This window comes from Ochotona princeps, chromosome 5 (genome assembly GCF_030435755.1).
Source record: "Ochotona princeps isolate mOchPri1 chromosome 5, mOchPri1.hap1, whole genome shotgun sequence".
In the NCBI taxonomy this organism is placed as follows: Eukaryota; Metazoa; Chordata; class Mammalia; order Lagomorpha; family Ochotonidae; genus Ochotona; species Ochotona princeps.
The window spans coordinates 67,827,257-67,842,973 of NC_080836.1; the positions used below are offsets into that span (position 1 = coordinate 67,827,257).

Consider the following 15,717-nt stretch of genomic DNA (forward strand, 5'->3'; position numbering starts at 1 on the left):
TGTTTTTTAATTTTTATTTTGTTTTTGCTTTAGTCACCTCAGAACCAAAATTATAACACAAGGGTTATGTTATGTGTCCTGGACTATGAAGAAACGAATTATTGTTAAAGAAGGTCTTAATGACATTGGGCGCATGAGAAGAGATTAGTTCAATGTTGGCTTTTGTAAACTGGTCTGTTTAATTATAGGAGGTTGAATAAAAGTACACACAGGAAGATTTTTTTTTTCTGATTTAACAATCTCCCTCACCCCCCCCTCCTAAAATTTAAAAAAACAAAATTAGGAATAATGCCATCCCAAAGATAAAGCTGTGCTTCATAACCTTTGGTGTCCTGGGCTTAGTCCTCTTGAGTGTCAGCTCAGTCTCAGAGCGGCTATTCCACTCTATGGAGATGAATTTTAACTCTAGGCTGTAAATTTCTACTTTTGCACCTTCTTTCATAGAAGGCATGCTTTTAGAATTTGTTTTCCTTTCATGATTTGGTTCTATTTAGACAACTTTCAGCTAATGGATATTACATTAAATTCTGTGTATGACTGTACCATGCTCAATCTTGACTACAGCATATAATATTACTAATATAAATTTTAAATTAGCTAAAATCAAGTTGATACGGCTGTGGGGATGGTGCTGGGGTGGTTTTATATGAATAACAAAGCAAAACTTGAGAGAGAGATGTACATGTGCTTGGATGTGAACATATAAAGTCACATTTGTTTTGTAAATTTTTATTTATTTGAAAAAAAAGATGCAGGGTGAGACAGAAGTACATTAATTTTTTCCATAGCTATGGTTGGCCAGGACACAAGAGTTCAATACAAGTGTTGAAATTGGTTGCAGGGATTCATATACTGAAGCCAACACTTGCTGCCTCCCAGGATGTACAGTTAGTAGGCAGCTGGACTCGGAAGCAAAGCCCTGACTGAGACCCAGGCCTGGGATGTGGGCATCCCAAATGATGTCAGGACTGCTGTCCCCAATCCCATTTGATTCCTTTATTTATAATTATTTTTTAAGATTTATTCACTTTTATTGCAAAGTGAGATATACAGAGAGGAGGAGAGACAGAGAGGAAGATCTTCCATCCATTGATTCACTCCCCGAGCAGCTGCGATGACCAGAGCTAAGCCCATCCGAAACCAGGAGTCTCTTTTGGGTCTCCCACTTTGAGCCATCCTCAACTACGTTCCCTGGCCATAAGCAGGGAGCTGGATGGGAAGCAGGGCTGCCAGAGTAGAACTGGTGCCCATATGGGATCCCAGCATGGGCAAGGCAAGGACTTTAGCCACTAGACTACTGTGCCAGGTCCTGATTTCTTTGTTTTTGAAGGTTGAAAAAAAAATCCTTTTCTCTAGCAGTTGCTTGTGTCTTATGTTGAAGAAGCTTGCTTTCATAATCTGAGTAATGAGAATGGTTATTTGTAGGTGGTTTGCAAAGCGTATAGCACTAGGGAAACATTGGAATTTGCCATGTGATTCATAAAACACAAGTTGGGCTTTTAACAACACAATGTGAAATCAACAGTAGAGAACAGAGTTAAGCCTATCTCCTAACATCATAGCAGTCAGTGAGGCTGTCATGGTTGGGATTACTGCAAAATTCATGTCCTCGCGCCTTGCTCTCTTAAATAGCAGGACTTTTAGTATACTTCAGCAGAGAGAACCGCATCTCTCTTGGGGACTTTATTTGTGGTTATAAGTTACACAAGACATTGTCTTTTCAAAAAATCTTTTGATTCCAGTGGCTGTGACATTTTTCTTTGAAGTAATAATGTATTCACATATAGTTTTTGACAAGTAACTTGTTTTATTTCTGTTTTTTGTGGGGTTCTTTTTTTGTTTTGCTTTTTGTGTTTTGGTTTTGCGTTTTTTGTTTTTGGTTCTTCGACTTCTGGGTTTTATGTACTTGTCTTTTAGTTACCAACAGTTTGTGCTCAAACTTAAGAGCATCATTTAGGAATTGTGAGACCTTGTGTCATGTAGGCTAACCTTCGTAAGGTTTTGCACCTGTTTGGTTATGTGAGTTGGACACTAGGAAGGTAGTGAATAAACAAAAAATTATGTAAGAGACAGAATACTACCACCCATTGGTTTAATTCCCAAATATCCTCTATCTGTGGCTGGGCCAGGCCAAAGCTGGGAGCTAGGATCTTAATCCTGGCCTCCCATGTGGACTGCGGACACCCAGCCACACCTGCTACCTCTTAGGGTATACGGAGGAAGCTGGGATTGGGGTGAGCCTCACTCAAACTCCTCATTTGGATTATGAGATGCAGGCATCTTCAGTGCTAGGCCAAATGCCGGCCTGAATGAGGAACTTCCGCAGTTGTCAGTGCAATACAAAAGTTTCAGGTCGGCCTCACAAAAGGTGCAACTGTCTTGGCCAGTGGAATGGCTGTGCTCCCTCTTCATCTGGTATCCGTTGGACCGCACGGAGATGTGCTGTCATCTTTATCAGATATAAAAGGAAGGCTGCTTAGTCCCGTTGGCATCTTTGTAGTCCACTTATTGGCATTGCCTGGAATAACTGAGCCACTGAGATAAGTTATTTAGCTGCTGGCAACGCTGTAGCACTCCTATTTGTTTTCAGTCACATTAACAAAAGTGCATATTTTGCTGAGATTAAAATGCAAAAGAGAAAACACTTTTCAGTTTGTAGTATTGATATGCCAAATTATCTTTTATTTTCATTTTAAATTTTGAGACCTTTAACACCTTCATGTGCTTAGTATCCCTCATTTCCCTATAAAGTATTTCTTGACTTCCTGTCACAGTATATTTTTGTCTTGACAAATGTGGGGGAAATCTCAGGTTTTGATAGGAATTATGGCCCAAAAGATAGGCCCTCATTGTGGGCACTGATGCTGGTGTCTTGGTGGCTTGTACCACTTAGCAGCTCTGACACCTTCGTCAAGTTATGTAAACATTCCAGGCTTTAGTTTTCCGTTTCTTTGAGTAGTAATGGCAATAATGGCATTTGAAATATTTAGTTCAATATTTAGATGCTTCTTATGAATTGTTTGGTTGACAGTGATTTTAATATCTTCATGGGTTATCGTGTTGTAAATTATTTCAGATTAATCTGAAATGTTGAACTGGTATATGTTTAAGTACTTTATCTGATAAGAGCAGAATGTACTATTTGGAATTGCTGTTTTGAGTTTGTATTTTTAAAGTAAGGTAAAAGAATTTACCATGATAACCTGCATTTGTGTAAACATCTGAAAGTGTGGTTATGAAATTGCTGAATTGTTCTTCCCCCTAAAGAGCTTTTTTCTAATCCTCTAATGTGATCATGTTTTGGATTAGTATGGTCTATATATAGTATATTAATAACTGAGTAAAAAGTGTAGGAGGATGTGGTTTCAGACTGTTTAATCATGAAAGTACTGTAATTTTGTTTGTATATCTTTACCAATATTAAGTAAGCTCAGTAGTAAAGGACAGAGAAAATACCTTTAACCACACATGAAAAAACACAGGTTTGTTTTTCTGTTGTCCGCAAAGTGGTTAATTTATTCATAAGCTGGCAACTTGCAATGTTTCTTCAGCTACACTAAAATACATTCCTAGGTTTTAATGTGTCCTTGAAAACATTTATAAAAGAAGAGCAGAGGCTTATGTACATTTGAATGCTGTAAACAGCCAATCTGGGATAAAGTTTTAGTACAAAATTGGATCTGGAGCCACATGGTTTATTTAACAGGTGAGGACGATATCCATCCCACACCAGTAGACACCGTAGTGAGCTGGAAATGAGAGAAGAGGCTGTGTCAGTCTATAGGGGCAGGAACAGGAGGATGGGGTTTCAGTGACTGGCTCTTTTTTTTCCACTAAAAGTCACTCCGAAATAACTGAAGTAGTCTTTGTATGAAGACAGATACTAAAGATGGAAAGCAAAGGAAGCCTCAGTTTTTTGATTTAGAAATAAAATCATTGCCAGTGGATCAGTCCTTCCTCTCTCTCCACCTCCCTCCTTTCCTCTCCTTTTTTTTTTTAACCGAAGTTAAAACATTTATTTTTATTTTTATTTTTTATTATTTATTTTTTTTTACTTCATTAATTACATTGTATTATGTGACACAGTTACATAGGTACTTGGGTTCTCCTCACCCTTCCCCTATCCCTCCCACCATGGTCCTCTCCTTTTATTTCCTCTTTTCTCCTTCCTTCCAGCATTTAGCTGAAGACCTTTTTAATTAAAGTGCCTGTTTAATTCTTTGGTTTTCTTTTTTGCTCTGGATAGCAACCAAATGGGTTATCAACTTGCATTGTCCTGGGCAGTAGAGAATTAAGGATCCAGATACCCGAGCTCTGTCCCAGCTACATCATCAATTCATGTGGTATGCTCCTTTGAGCCAAGACCCTTGACCTTAATCTCAGCGATGGTGGTGAGGAAGAAGTTCAGCACCCAAGCCATTTCCAGCTACCATGAAAACCACAGACACTAATGAAACTGTTTCTTCCTCACTACCTTCACTGAGATTAAGGTCAAGGGTCTTGGCTCAAAGGAGCATACCACATGAATACAGTTATAACTGTTTAAAATGTCAGATTTTTAGGGTTGACCATTATATAAAATGTGATTACATGATTCTAACAATAGCTTCTTAGTTGTCAGCACTTAGTTATCAAGGCATTTGGGAAGAAACAAAAGTCATCATAATTCCACTTTTTAAAACAATGCATAGGATGATAGATTTGAAGAACTTCAGAAAGGCATATACTAGTTTCTAAAATTGATAGAATCTCCACCTGCTTCTAGCTGTTTTGGAAAAAGAGACTGTGATAAGCCAAGCATGCCAGCGTTAAATAAACTCATGCACACTGTGATATTTTCATCCCATGGTAGGTCGTCATGACTTTGTACAAATAAACTAAGATAAGGTTGTCTGGTGCTGGCAGGTACTGATGAAGAGTTTTGATAAGGAAAATGCTCTAGTACTGGAAAAAATCTGCAGGATAAAGGGGAAACTTCACATTTAATTTATAAATTTTTAATGGCTACCTGCCCAAGTGCGGTTTTCCTTCCTCTGGAAAGAACAGCAGAGCCCATAATTGGTGGTGCTGTTGTGTATAGTCTGGGTCTTTGTATTGAGGGATGAATCATTTTGTGTGATTCATGCCTGTGGCAGTTCCTGTTAACCCGCTGCTTTCTGGATCTTGACTGTAATAGGTATTTTACCAGGAGCGCAACTCAACAACCCAGTGGGGAATTAGGAGAATGAGCATACCATATCCCTTGCCAGAGTTGTCTTGGAGGCATTTGAGTTGTCTTACCTAGAATGTACCTCCCTGTCACTGTTGCCACAGTAGACATCCAGAAGGCATGTCAGTTGGAGAATAGGGACTTATGAGACATGCCATTGGTTGTCTCAATGTTTCATTTTCTTCCTGGACTTCTTTCATGATATAAGCAATCTTTAAATATCTAAGTGGTTGTTTGCTGGTATGAGGAAGCATTTGTGGTTTTAGTTTTAAATGATGCCTGTGCATATACCACCTCCTACGGCTTTTCTGTCGTGAAGAAAATGACCCTCATTTGGACACCAAATTTCTATCTTCTGGTTGGGCCTAGTCCAAACCTTGCCTTCTGTTTTCAAGGGAAACACACCAGAACGTTCTCCTTCACAGCTTTTGTTATTGCAAGCTAATGCTCCTCACTCCCACTTTCAGCCTACAGTTAGTCACAAGCTTTTGTTTTCTGATTTAATCTTATTCTATCTCTGAGTTAAAAATGCCTGTGAATGAAGGGTTATGTACTCTAAACTTCTTATGCTTTAAAATCAACCTTTCATGGGCCTGATTACTAAGAAATTTCATTTTAGGACCTTTAAGGTACTGAAAATTTAAGCAGTTAAGAGATATATACAGACTGTTTATAATCTCTTCAAACCTGTTTGGTCTATATTCAGGTTTGTTATAGAGAAAACAGTGCAGTTGTTATATTTTGTCATCTAAGCAGATAAGGATATGTTCCTTAGAAAGACTAGGGTTTTTTTTTTTTTTAATTTTTATTGTAAAGTCAGGTATATAAAGAGAGGAGGAGAGACAGAGAGGAAGATCTTCCGTCCACTGATTCACTCCCCAAGTGGCTGTAATGGCTGGATCTGAGTCAATCCAAATCCAGGAGGAGATCAGAGCTTCTTCCAGATCGCCCATGTAGGTGCAGGGTCCCAAGCCCCTGGGCTGTCCTCGACTGCTTTCCCAGGCCACAAGCAGGGAGCTGGATGGGAAGTGGGGCTACCGGGATTAGAACCAGCACCTGTATGAGATCCTGGCACATGCAAGGTGAGGACGTTAGCCACTAGGCTACTGTGCCAGGCCCAACTAGTATGTTTAAAAGAATAATATAGATAATATGTTGATGGTATGTATATTAGAATCTTAAATTTTTCTTCAATGATGCATACAGTAGCCAAGTACATGTACCATTGGTCATGAGGGATGATGCCACGGCAAGGCAGGAGTAGGAAAAGGAGGTTGCTGCTGACTGGAATTGAAGTGACATTCCTGGAGGGAAGGGGTACGGATAGCACTGCAGGGATAAGTGGGTAGAGAATCATCCAGGGAATAGTACGTATTGTGGTTTGAAGGAGTAGAAGGTATACTCGGGGCCTTGGTGGAGAGATACCTAAATAGCAACTGGGTTCCTGGCACATGCATTGGCAGAGTGCGGTATGCAAGCTGGCAGCAAGCTCCCTGGGTAATGAATGTGGGCCTGGGATGGCCTGATGAAGGCAGGCAGCAGGATTTCCCAGCTAGCCCTTGGGAGATAGGAAGGATTTGGTTAGGCATCTGGTGTTCTCAAAGGGAGACAAGGCAAGGAAGGAAGACTGCTTTTCCCCCACCAGGCTGAGAGAGAAATAGACCAGATGGAAGAACCTGGAATGCAAGCTAAAGATTTGGGGATTTTTAAAAATGATTTTATGGACAGCTTTATAATTAGCTTGAAAAATCCATATGGAATGGAAATGTTTTCAGTAAAATAATTTATCATGCTATAACATGCTCTAGATTTTTATCAGGAATGATCTCTGGATCTCATGACTGCTTAGAATCCTTTAGTAATCAAAGCAATATTTTGAGAAGAGCATTAGAAGTGAGTGCAAAGGTTTTGGAGGGGAGGATGACTGGAAGTAGAGGTAGCCATAAAAGGACTGCCTGTATCTGGTCACCATATTCGAAGATAAAAAAATTTAAGGGAGGCGGAGAGTGAAAGACATATGCACACAATGTAAATGTGTCAAGTAATCACAATTTACCTGAATGGGAGGGGAAAAAGGGTAAGGCATAAGCAGTGATGAAAGAGGGCAGTTGTTTTAGCTTTCTCAAGATAACATGTGAGCCAAGATAAAAATGAAGGGAGAGCCCTGCCTGGGGAAAGAGCATGCTTATAGCAAGCGGAGCCCTTGAGGCCAGCACAGTGAGATGGTGGGCTGCCCCTATGGGGAGAGAAGTAAAAGGGGGAGGGAAGTGGGAGGGAAGCAGGGAATAGAGCCTCACTCTAGATGTGATAGCAAGTCATGGGGGAGGGCTTGGGTGGCTTGCAAAGGTCAACAGGATTGACAAGAGTACCAAGGGGCTAATTACAGTCTTCGGGTGAGAAAGGCTGGTGGCCCACTGGAGATCCTGGCAGTGGTGATAGAGCTTATGAGAAGTGGGAGTCTACATTTTAGAGGTACAGCAAGAGGACTTGCTGATTAAGTTGGATGTAGAGAAAGGATGCAATCAAGGAATGCTTGTAGGATCTATGTGTGTGAATTAGATGAGCCAGTTCTTCCTCTTGGAACCTTTGGGTGAAGAAGGTTCCTGAGTGCTAAGACTCTGGTGGGAAGAATATGGGCTGGATGCCCTTGTTTGGTCGTGGGATCAAGCAACCTTGTGCAGAACTTACCTGTACAAACAGAAGTAGCAGCCCTGGGTGACTCCTACTTTTTGTCTTACTCAACTAGGTGAACTGTCCTATCCTTCCTAAATGGGAGAGACCAGGAGTGGACTGTGGGTGGAGAAAGGCAGATTAAATCAAGTTCAAATTTTGGCCATCCCAAGTCAGTGCTACATGGCAGGTGGCTAGGACTTCCAAAGCCAGGGCAAGGGGCAGTATTAGGTGGAGGGCTGCTGAATTTGAGTTGAAAATGACAGCATAAAAATCAAGTGGAGCTACGGGGTTTGTGTTTGGGAACAGTGCTTTAAAGATGTAGGTACAAGTCATTTTACCCAGAGAAATGTCAGAGACTTTGAGGAATGTTACTGAGAAGAAGGAAGGCTGTAGATTACCTGTGGAGTGTTCATAGGCTGTGGGAAGTGGGCAGTGAATGCAGGTCAGGGAGATGAGCATGACTGGCATAGAAGACAAGCCTGGAGAGAGGGGAAGATGGGGGGTGGGGGTGTGATGAGAAGTGGCTCCAGAGGGATACTGTTTAGATTTCACAGTGAATGTGAAAGTAAATGGCAAGGAATTACAGACTTTCAGCAGACAGACTCTGAAAGGAGGGCAGAGAGAGAAGAGAAAAGGTATTAGAAGGCATATTGCGTAAGACTTGGGGAGATGAGGTTTCTTTTTTATCTGTTCAGTAAATTTTGTAGTCAAGATCATCTGTGTTAGGGGTTACCACTGGTATTCAAGGTTTAAGATTCTCAAAGAACCAACTAAAAAAATATCAGGCATTCAAGACCAACTGGAATTGGAATCACAGTCAGTAGTCTAGTCTGTGATTTCTGTGGCCCAAAAGCACAGGGCATCTGTCAGTTTTTCATAAACCAAGAGCGTGCATGTCAACATCACTGGAGACTTGTAACAACAGAAGTTGTGCCTACTCTTTCCCTAGATTGTATGCATTTAAGGCATAGGAATCTAAAAGTGAGAGGGGAGCATATGTTTTTAGAGCTTTCTGGATGAAACTACATGTTGTTGTTTAAATTATATCTACTTCCTTTCCCTAAATTGTATCCATTTAAGGTGTAGGAATCTCAAAGTGAGAGGATAGGTGCGTATGTTTTTAGAATATTCTGGGTGAAGTTCTTTCTCCTGCCCACATTGAGACAATTGTGCTGGGCTATTAGGGTTAGGATTGATTGCAGCAGCAGGCTGGGCAGGAGCCCAAGAGGGCAGCTGGAAAGGAAGCTGGTGTGGCCTGGAGGCCGAGAGGAAGGTTTTGAAGTGACTGACTGCAACCCTGCTAGTAAGCAGTAATTCTTGGGGGGCATGCTAGTAAGCAGTAGTACTCAGGGGACATGTTTCTGTGTTGGAGTTTTGCAGAAACTTTTATGTGCTCATGACTATCCAAGGGTATTTATTTGAAGAACATACCTGACCACAGGACCCTTATTTTAATGTAGCAACTTGTGGACAAGTTTCTATGCAGCACACTTTGGAAATGTTGCATTAAGAAAATCCAACAATGGTGTTTCAGATAGTTTTCAAAATTCACAACTTGAAAGCAAGAAGGTCTGTTCAAGATCTTGAAGTACAGCTTCAGGGCTTTGGAGGAAGGCTGAGTCACTTCCCATCCCTCCAATTAAACTTCTATTTTCTATCATTGAGTCCAATAGCAGTTGAATCATGTAATAGAAATGTTATGAAGTATTTTCAAACATTGAAAGTTTCTCATAAACAGGGTTGCATAAAGTCTCTATGAAAGCAGATCAAAACCCAGAAACCTCTAGAATAAGTTGTCTTTTAACAATAGTAACAAGAAAGTGGGTACTTGACACTCAGTGGTGACTTAGTATTTTGGGAGTTGACCCACTTTTTAAGGAGAGGTGTAGTCACAGGTTCTAGACTGCCCTAGTTCATTCCAACACAGACACTGAATTGAAGACACTCATAAGTCTATCCCTCCATTTAGGTCTAGATGATTAACAATGTTGATGTGGGCCATGCTTGGCCAGGACAGTGACTTCTGGCAGGGATTAGGCATTGAGCCCATGGCATGATCAAGTTTTTGATCATGATGATGTGATATGAATTGTCACTGCAGACCTGCTCACCCTGTTGAGATATGGTCAGTGGGAAGAGTTATAAACAACTTTCAGATGCTTCATCTATGCCAATTTCAAAAGGTTGCAAGCGATCATCCCTTTGAGACAGTGGATGTATTTCATTCCTTCCCTCGTGTATCTCTACCATTGAATCTTCCCTTACAATTCTGTTAAAAGAAGAAAAATACTACATGCATGTTCTTTTGATTGAAGAAAGGTACTTGAGATATCTTTGTGTGATCTAGCTGAAATGTTCAAAGCATTGAACATGGGAATCACTGGAGACTGTACAGTTGTACAGGTTAAGTGTTTATTTTCCCCTGTGGATAGCTGAACTTTCTTTTCTTCACAGGTAAAGTCAGTGATCAATCTTTTGTTTGCTGCATATACTGGAGATGTGTCTGCACTTCGAAGGTATGTTATCGGGGTGCACTGACATGTGCTTTGCAGATGAGTTGGATGTTGCTGCTGGGTGAGCATCCATTTTAAGGCAGAGGTCTCAATTTCCCTCTACTGAAAAGCACCACCAATAAAATTTGTGCTAAAACTCTACTCACAATGCTGTAAGCGTGGTCTCAGGCCTTGTCCTTTTCTACATTCTGTTAAAGCCTATGACTCTCCCTGAGGTAGTAACTGTCTAATCAAATTACTATCAGTGATTTAGTGTTACATGGCCATGTACTCTCCACCCACCCACTGTTTGCCTACATGTTTGGAAGGATAAGGAGGCAAATAGGAGTGTTTGGTCTCTTCTGGAACACCAGGATTAGAAAGGCTGTATATTGTTGTATGTCCAGTGTAAGGTCTCTCATATAGAATTGCAGCTCATCTTATCTTTTGAGACAGAGTAAGAGAGTACATGTGTGCTACTTCACGCACAGTTCTGATTCACTCCCCACTCCCACCCCCACGTCTGCAGCAGTTGACCTGTCAGTGAAAGCTGGGAGCTAGGAACTCTGTCTCCCACATGGGTGGCAGGGACTCAGCTACATGAGTCATCATGTGCTGCCCCTCAGGGCGCACGTGAACAGGAAGCTGGTCTTGACAGAGCTGGGGCTGATCCTGGCACTCTAACTTAGCATGCGGACATCCCGAGTGCCATCTTAACCATGGCACTGAACACCACTCAGCTTGTCTTTAAAGTGAAAGATGACTGCGTAATTCTTACTCTTCTTTTAAAGCCTATTACTTGTTAACTGTAGTTTACAGAATGTTAAAGAATGGGACCCTGGGACATTCTTTACCAGCTTGTCCCCGGTGGTTCTTATGGCCTAAGAATACCATTTTGTCACCCTTGGTGATCTCAGGGCCTCCTGGCAGGCCAAAAAAGTTCAGGTGAAACCCCATAGGTTTCGTCTTAGCAGTGTGTTGGAGGACCTGCGTCCTGGCGTAGGACCCCTCAGACAGATTCCTCCAGACTAGTCGCTACCGTTCCTGCGGAACCCCCAGAATCCTGTTGCCCACTATTAAAGAAAGGAAAATTAAAAAAAAAAAATGGGACTCCAGGTGGAAACAGAAATATCCTACAGGTGTTTCTTGCCTTTCTGAGAAACACAGTAGTGTCATTATTCTTGAGTTTTTAATAGTAATATGAAAGATGGTAAATGTTTCATCTTTTCCCCAAGGTGCTTGGGTAATGAAGAGAAGTGAAATCATATTTAGCCAGAATACCTGTATAGTGGTTGAATGGGACTGTGGTTACCACTCATGAGCCTGCTGAAGGAGGACGTTCAAGAGAATCTTAAATGGGTGGGGTAAATGAAGTGTGTATTAATATATAGCAATGCTTAAACATTTTCAGGTTTGCTTTGTCAGCCATGGACATGGAACAGCGGGACTATGATTCCAGAACAGCACTCCACGTGGCTGCTGCAGAGGGTAATATGTGAACCACTCATCCTATGTCTTTTTCCCCCAAAATTTCTATTCACATTACTAAATTCTGCCCTTTTCTTTGGGGATGATGGGTTATAGGTCATGTTGAAGTTGTGAAATTTTTGCTGGAAGCTTGCAAAGTAAATCCTTTCCCTAAGGACAGGTAAGCAAGTCCCTTACCGTCTTACATCATTGGTAAGTCAGCGTTTTGCCATATAGGGCTCTGACATTCCATTATGGAATGTTTCAGTACACTAAGGCTTTCTCTCTCTCCTTTTTATGATACAATGTCATAGGGTCTGGGATTTCCCCATCCGTCCCCCACCTCCCAGGATTCTCTCTTGATAAAAAACAAAAACACTTGTTCTGTTGGAGAGATTGTCTCCTAATGTTATCTTATTTGGGAATTTTTAGATTTGTTGGACTACCTTTTCTATTTTGTATAAGAAAATGGTTCCTTGTATTTGGAAACATAGGATATCTGGGTATTTTAACTACACACGTAGACCAAGTGGACATTTATAGAAGCATATACAAAATATGTAGGAGACCTGCCATTGGAGAACTTCAAAATGGGATTCCTGTATTTCAGTAGAATCAGTTTGTGGAGGCTTTGTGGACGTTGAATTTTAATCAGTGCTTGGGCAAGAGATGAGAATTAAAGGCATAGTGGAGAAACTTATCTTCAGGGATGAACTTTGCCTGTAGTCAACTCGTTTCCTCTCCCTTCTGGTCCATATGGTACCTTGTGGCAGATGAAGTCTACGTGGGATTGAGGCCAGGGTCAGACTGTAGCTGAACTGTGGACTGAATGTACAGTAAACTGTACTCACACATTTGACTATCATTTACTGGAGTGGATGAGTCAGAGAATGAAGACTAGTTCAGAATAAGGAGAAAAGCCTGATGAGATTTGGTGTGTATGTTAAATGTGCATTTGATGATGCCCTGGAGCTTTACTGTTTGGAGCAAGTTGGTTCTCTCTAGCTATAAGCATTAACTACTAAATAGCTTTCTCTATCTGTTTTTGCAATAGTGTTCGAGTTTTATTGATTCACCTTGTAAGAAATGCAGGAAAGTTGTGTCTAAAAATCATTAGCAAGTTTCTAAGTAGTAACTACTTATTCAACTCTTCCTGTAATTGATTAAAAATAGTGATTAAGATGCCCTTTATTGGTAGTATTCTAAAAACGCTTCTGTTGAAGTGATAAACTAGCCACGTATCTTGCCAGTTCTTTCTAGGACAAGAAACTGCAGAGTCCCTCCCTGCCCATTTATGATCTTGACTGAAACATTGCTTAATACATGTGTAAAGTATTTACTGTGCCTCGTAGACTTGAATAGGTTTTCCCCCCAAATTGGCCTCTAGGAATGTGGAAATCAAAGTATCTGATAGGCAGAGAGTGATTGAGTAACTAATTTGGTAACTTGGTAAGCAACTATCCACAAATTGCCAACTATTCCAAAATTGAAGCTAAAGACCAAAGACAACTTTTTGTCTTATTTCAGAGTCATAATCATTTAAAAGTATAAAGTACTGGAGCAAAATTAGTGAGTTCTTCAAGTTGGTATTTTCATTACTTCATAGAAGGTGACGTTTAAAAAAAGCAACTTGCACTTGGCATTCTTTCCCCTCCCCCCTGGAAGACAGTCACATGCTGTGGAGGAAACCACCATGTCCCTAAACTAACTGATGCCTAAAAAGCAACACAAAGATGTGTAAAGTGTTACTTACCTGATTTTAAATTTTAAGAGGCTACCAACTTCATCCGTAAATGCTAACTACAAAGCTAAAATCACGAAACTTTAAAACCTTTTAAACCCATATGGACACCGTTAAGAGGAGACAGAGATGGGAAGAAGAGCAGAAGACAGACAGAGTAAGTGGAATAAGAAGGATGGGGAGCATGGAGGATAGAAGTTGAAGGGATGTGGAGGCAGTTGAAGATCGGATCCCATCATTTATTGGGCTGTGTCAGAGATGTCTGCTGTTGCAAATGGCTTAGTGATTGATGAATGGGCACTGGCAACTCTTCAGTTCTTGTCTTCAAATCTTCATATAGCACAGCCCTAGCAGCACACTTAGGATGGAAGAGGACAGGGAATTCTTCTGTTCACGCAGGGGTCCCATGAGCCCCTAACCTTCCATCCTTATCAGAGATGATGAACATATCGCTTATTTTGGGCCCGGTCTTGCTTGTCCAGTGTGTGTATCAGCCCTAATGAGGGTGACATTATCTCCAGATTTCTGAGACTTACTGTGACTTTAAAACGACATGAGGACACAAATTGTGTGTCAGAGGCAGGATATTCTTAATATAATATGGCTGAATTTCCTTTGAACATTGTATTTCAAAAGGAGATGCTTTCGGCTTTCCGTGATTGTAATATGTCAGTACTAGGCATCTGCATGCAAAGTCCCTTTATGAGCACCTGCATGTATCAACAAGGTGGTCCCTCTTCCTTCTATCCCAACTTGTCCCCATCATCACTTACTGAATCACAAATTTCTTTCCACATTTTGACCATGAATTTTGACTTGTAATATTGCTGAAATGGCTTTTGAATGGCCATTTAACCTTCATTAAGAGCTAGAACTGGTGGGAAATTGGTTTTGTATAGCGATTACCTAATGACTGTCCGTGCTATTTAGATGGAACAACACGCCCATGGATGAAGCACTGCACTTTGGACACCACGATGTGTTTAAGATCCTCCAGGAATACCAAGTCCAGTACACACCTCAAGGAGACTCTGACAATGGAAAGGAAAATCAAACTGTTCACAAGAACCTTGATGGATTGCTGTAATGGTCTTAAGTCCCAGGATTGAAGTCACTTACCTATGTAATTGTGGAAATGATTATGAAGAACGTGTGTATTTCTATCTGGTAGTGATGTACATTTTACAACCTTTGTCATTTCAGTGTTACTGGAGTTTTCTTCCTTGTGCGCACAGGACAAATTTGATCTCTTTGGGAAAAAATAGAAATAAAACAACCTCCCTCCATAATGTGAGCAATATTTACCTCGTGCATTGTACAATTTGATGTAAAAGAAATAGTTACCAATGCTAGCATAATTAATTGTATGGTCTTCATGATTTGTGTTTTGTGAATTTTCAACTCATGGTGATGATGTGTGGAAATGCATTTAGAAATTAAGCTTTGTTGTACAGTCTGTCCAAATGGGCCAAGGCTGCTATTAGAGGCAAACAGTGTGATTTTCAAGACTTTGAAAATAGATTTAGTTTGAATGTGTGAACAACCAATATGCAGTTAGGGTTGTATGTTTAATAAGTCTCCCACCACCCTAGCTTCATGGTGGGACAATGACGACAGCGAACAACTGTTAGTAGGGTAGGGTGAGTCTGCTTGGACTTTATCAGGGAAACTGATTCTGTCTGGAGACCAAAACTTGATTGCGAATGTAGTAGTTACAATACTTTTGGAAATTTTTCCTTTTTTTTATATCCCCTTAGTCCAGCCTCTCTTCTCAGATATTAGTATCTGCTTCTGTGTTCCCTCTGGCTGGGAAGGAGAGTGCTGGCATACTATGCAGTTTTCTTGTTTTCCACAGTGAGTCAGAACAAGCCTCATATGCCTGCCATCAAAGCTAGAATGGTGCCATGTGTCTAAGGACGAACCATAGACAAAATCACTGAGTAATTTCTAGTCAAATTCCTTAGTCGAGAAAGAGAAGGGTTGTGCCTCCTCCCACTCTTGAATATACTTTAAACTTCTAGGATACAAATTTAAAAGTGCTCTAAGCTACCAGAAGTACCCTGAAGTAGCTATAATAATGCTTGCTTTGAAACCCATCACTGAATTTCTCCATCTAGATACCTGTCCTCTTATGG

The 15,717-nt window shown here is 40.7% G+C and overlaps 1 protein-coding gene across 3 annotated transcripts in view; it reads left to right on the forward strand.

Annotated features, from left to right (window-relative positions):
• Positions 1 to 14,934, forward strand: part of GLS (glutaminase) — a 76,151-nt gene extending 61,217 nt beyond the window's left edge. For all 3 annotated transcript variants that reach the window (XM_004576969.3, XM_058664744.1, XM_058664745.1), the window contains 4 exons: positions 10,337 to 10,398; positions 11,786 to 11,862; positions 11,959 to 12,022; positions 14,513 to 14,934. In XM_004576969.3, coding sequence (XP_004577026.2) covers positions 10,337 to 10,398; positions 11,786 to 11,862; positions 11,959 to 12,022; positions 14,513 to 14,669 — 360 coding nt within the window. In that variant the 3' untranslated portion in view covers positions 14,670 to 14,934. The remainder of the gene's footprint in view (positions 1 to 10,336; positions 10,399 to 11,785; positions 11,863 to 11,958; positions 12,023 to 14,512) is intronic.
• The last annotated feature ends 783 nt before the right edge of the window (positions 14,935 to 15,717 follow it).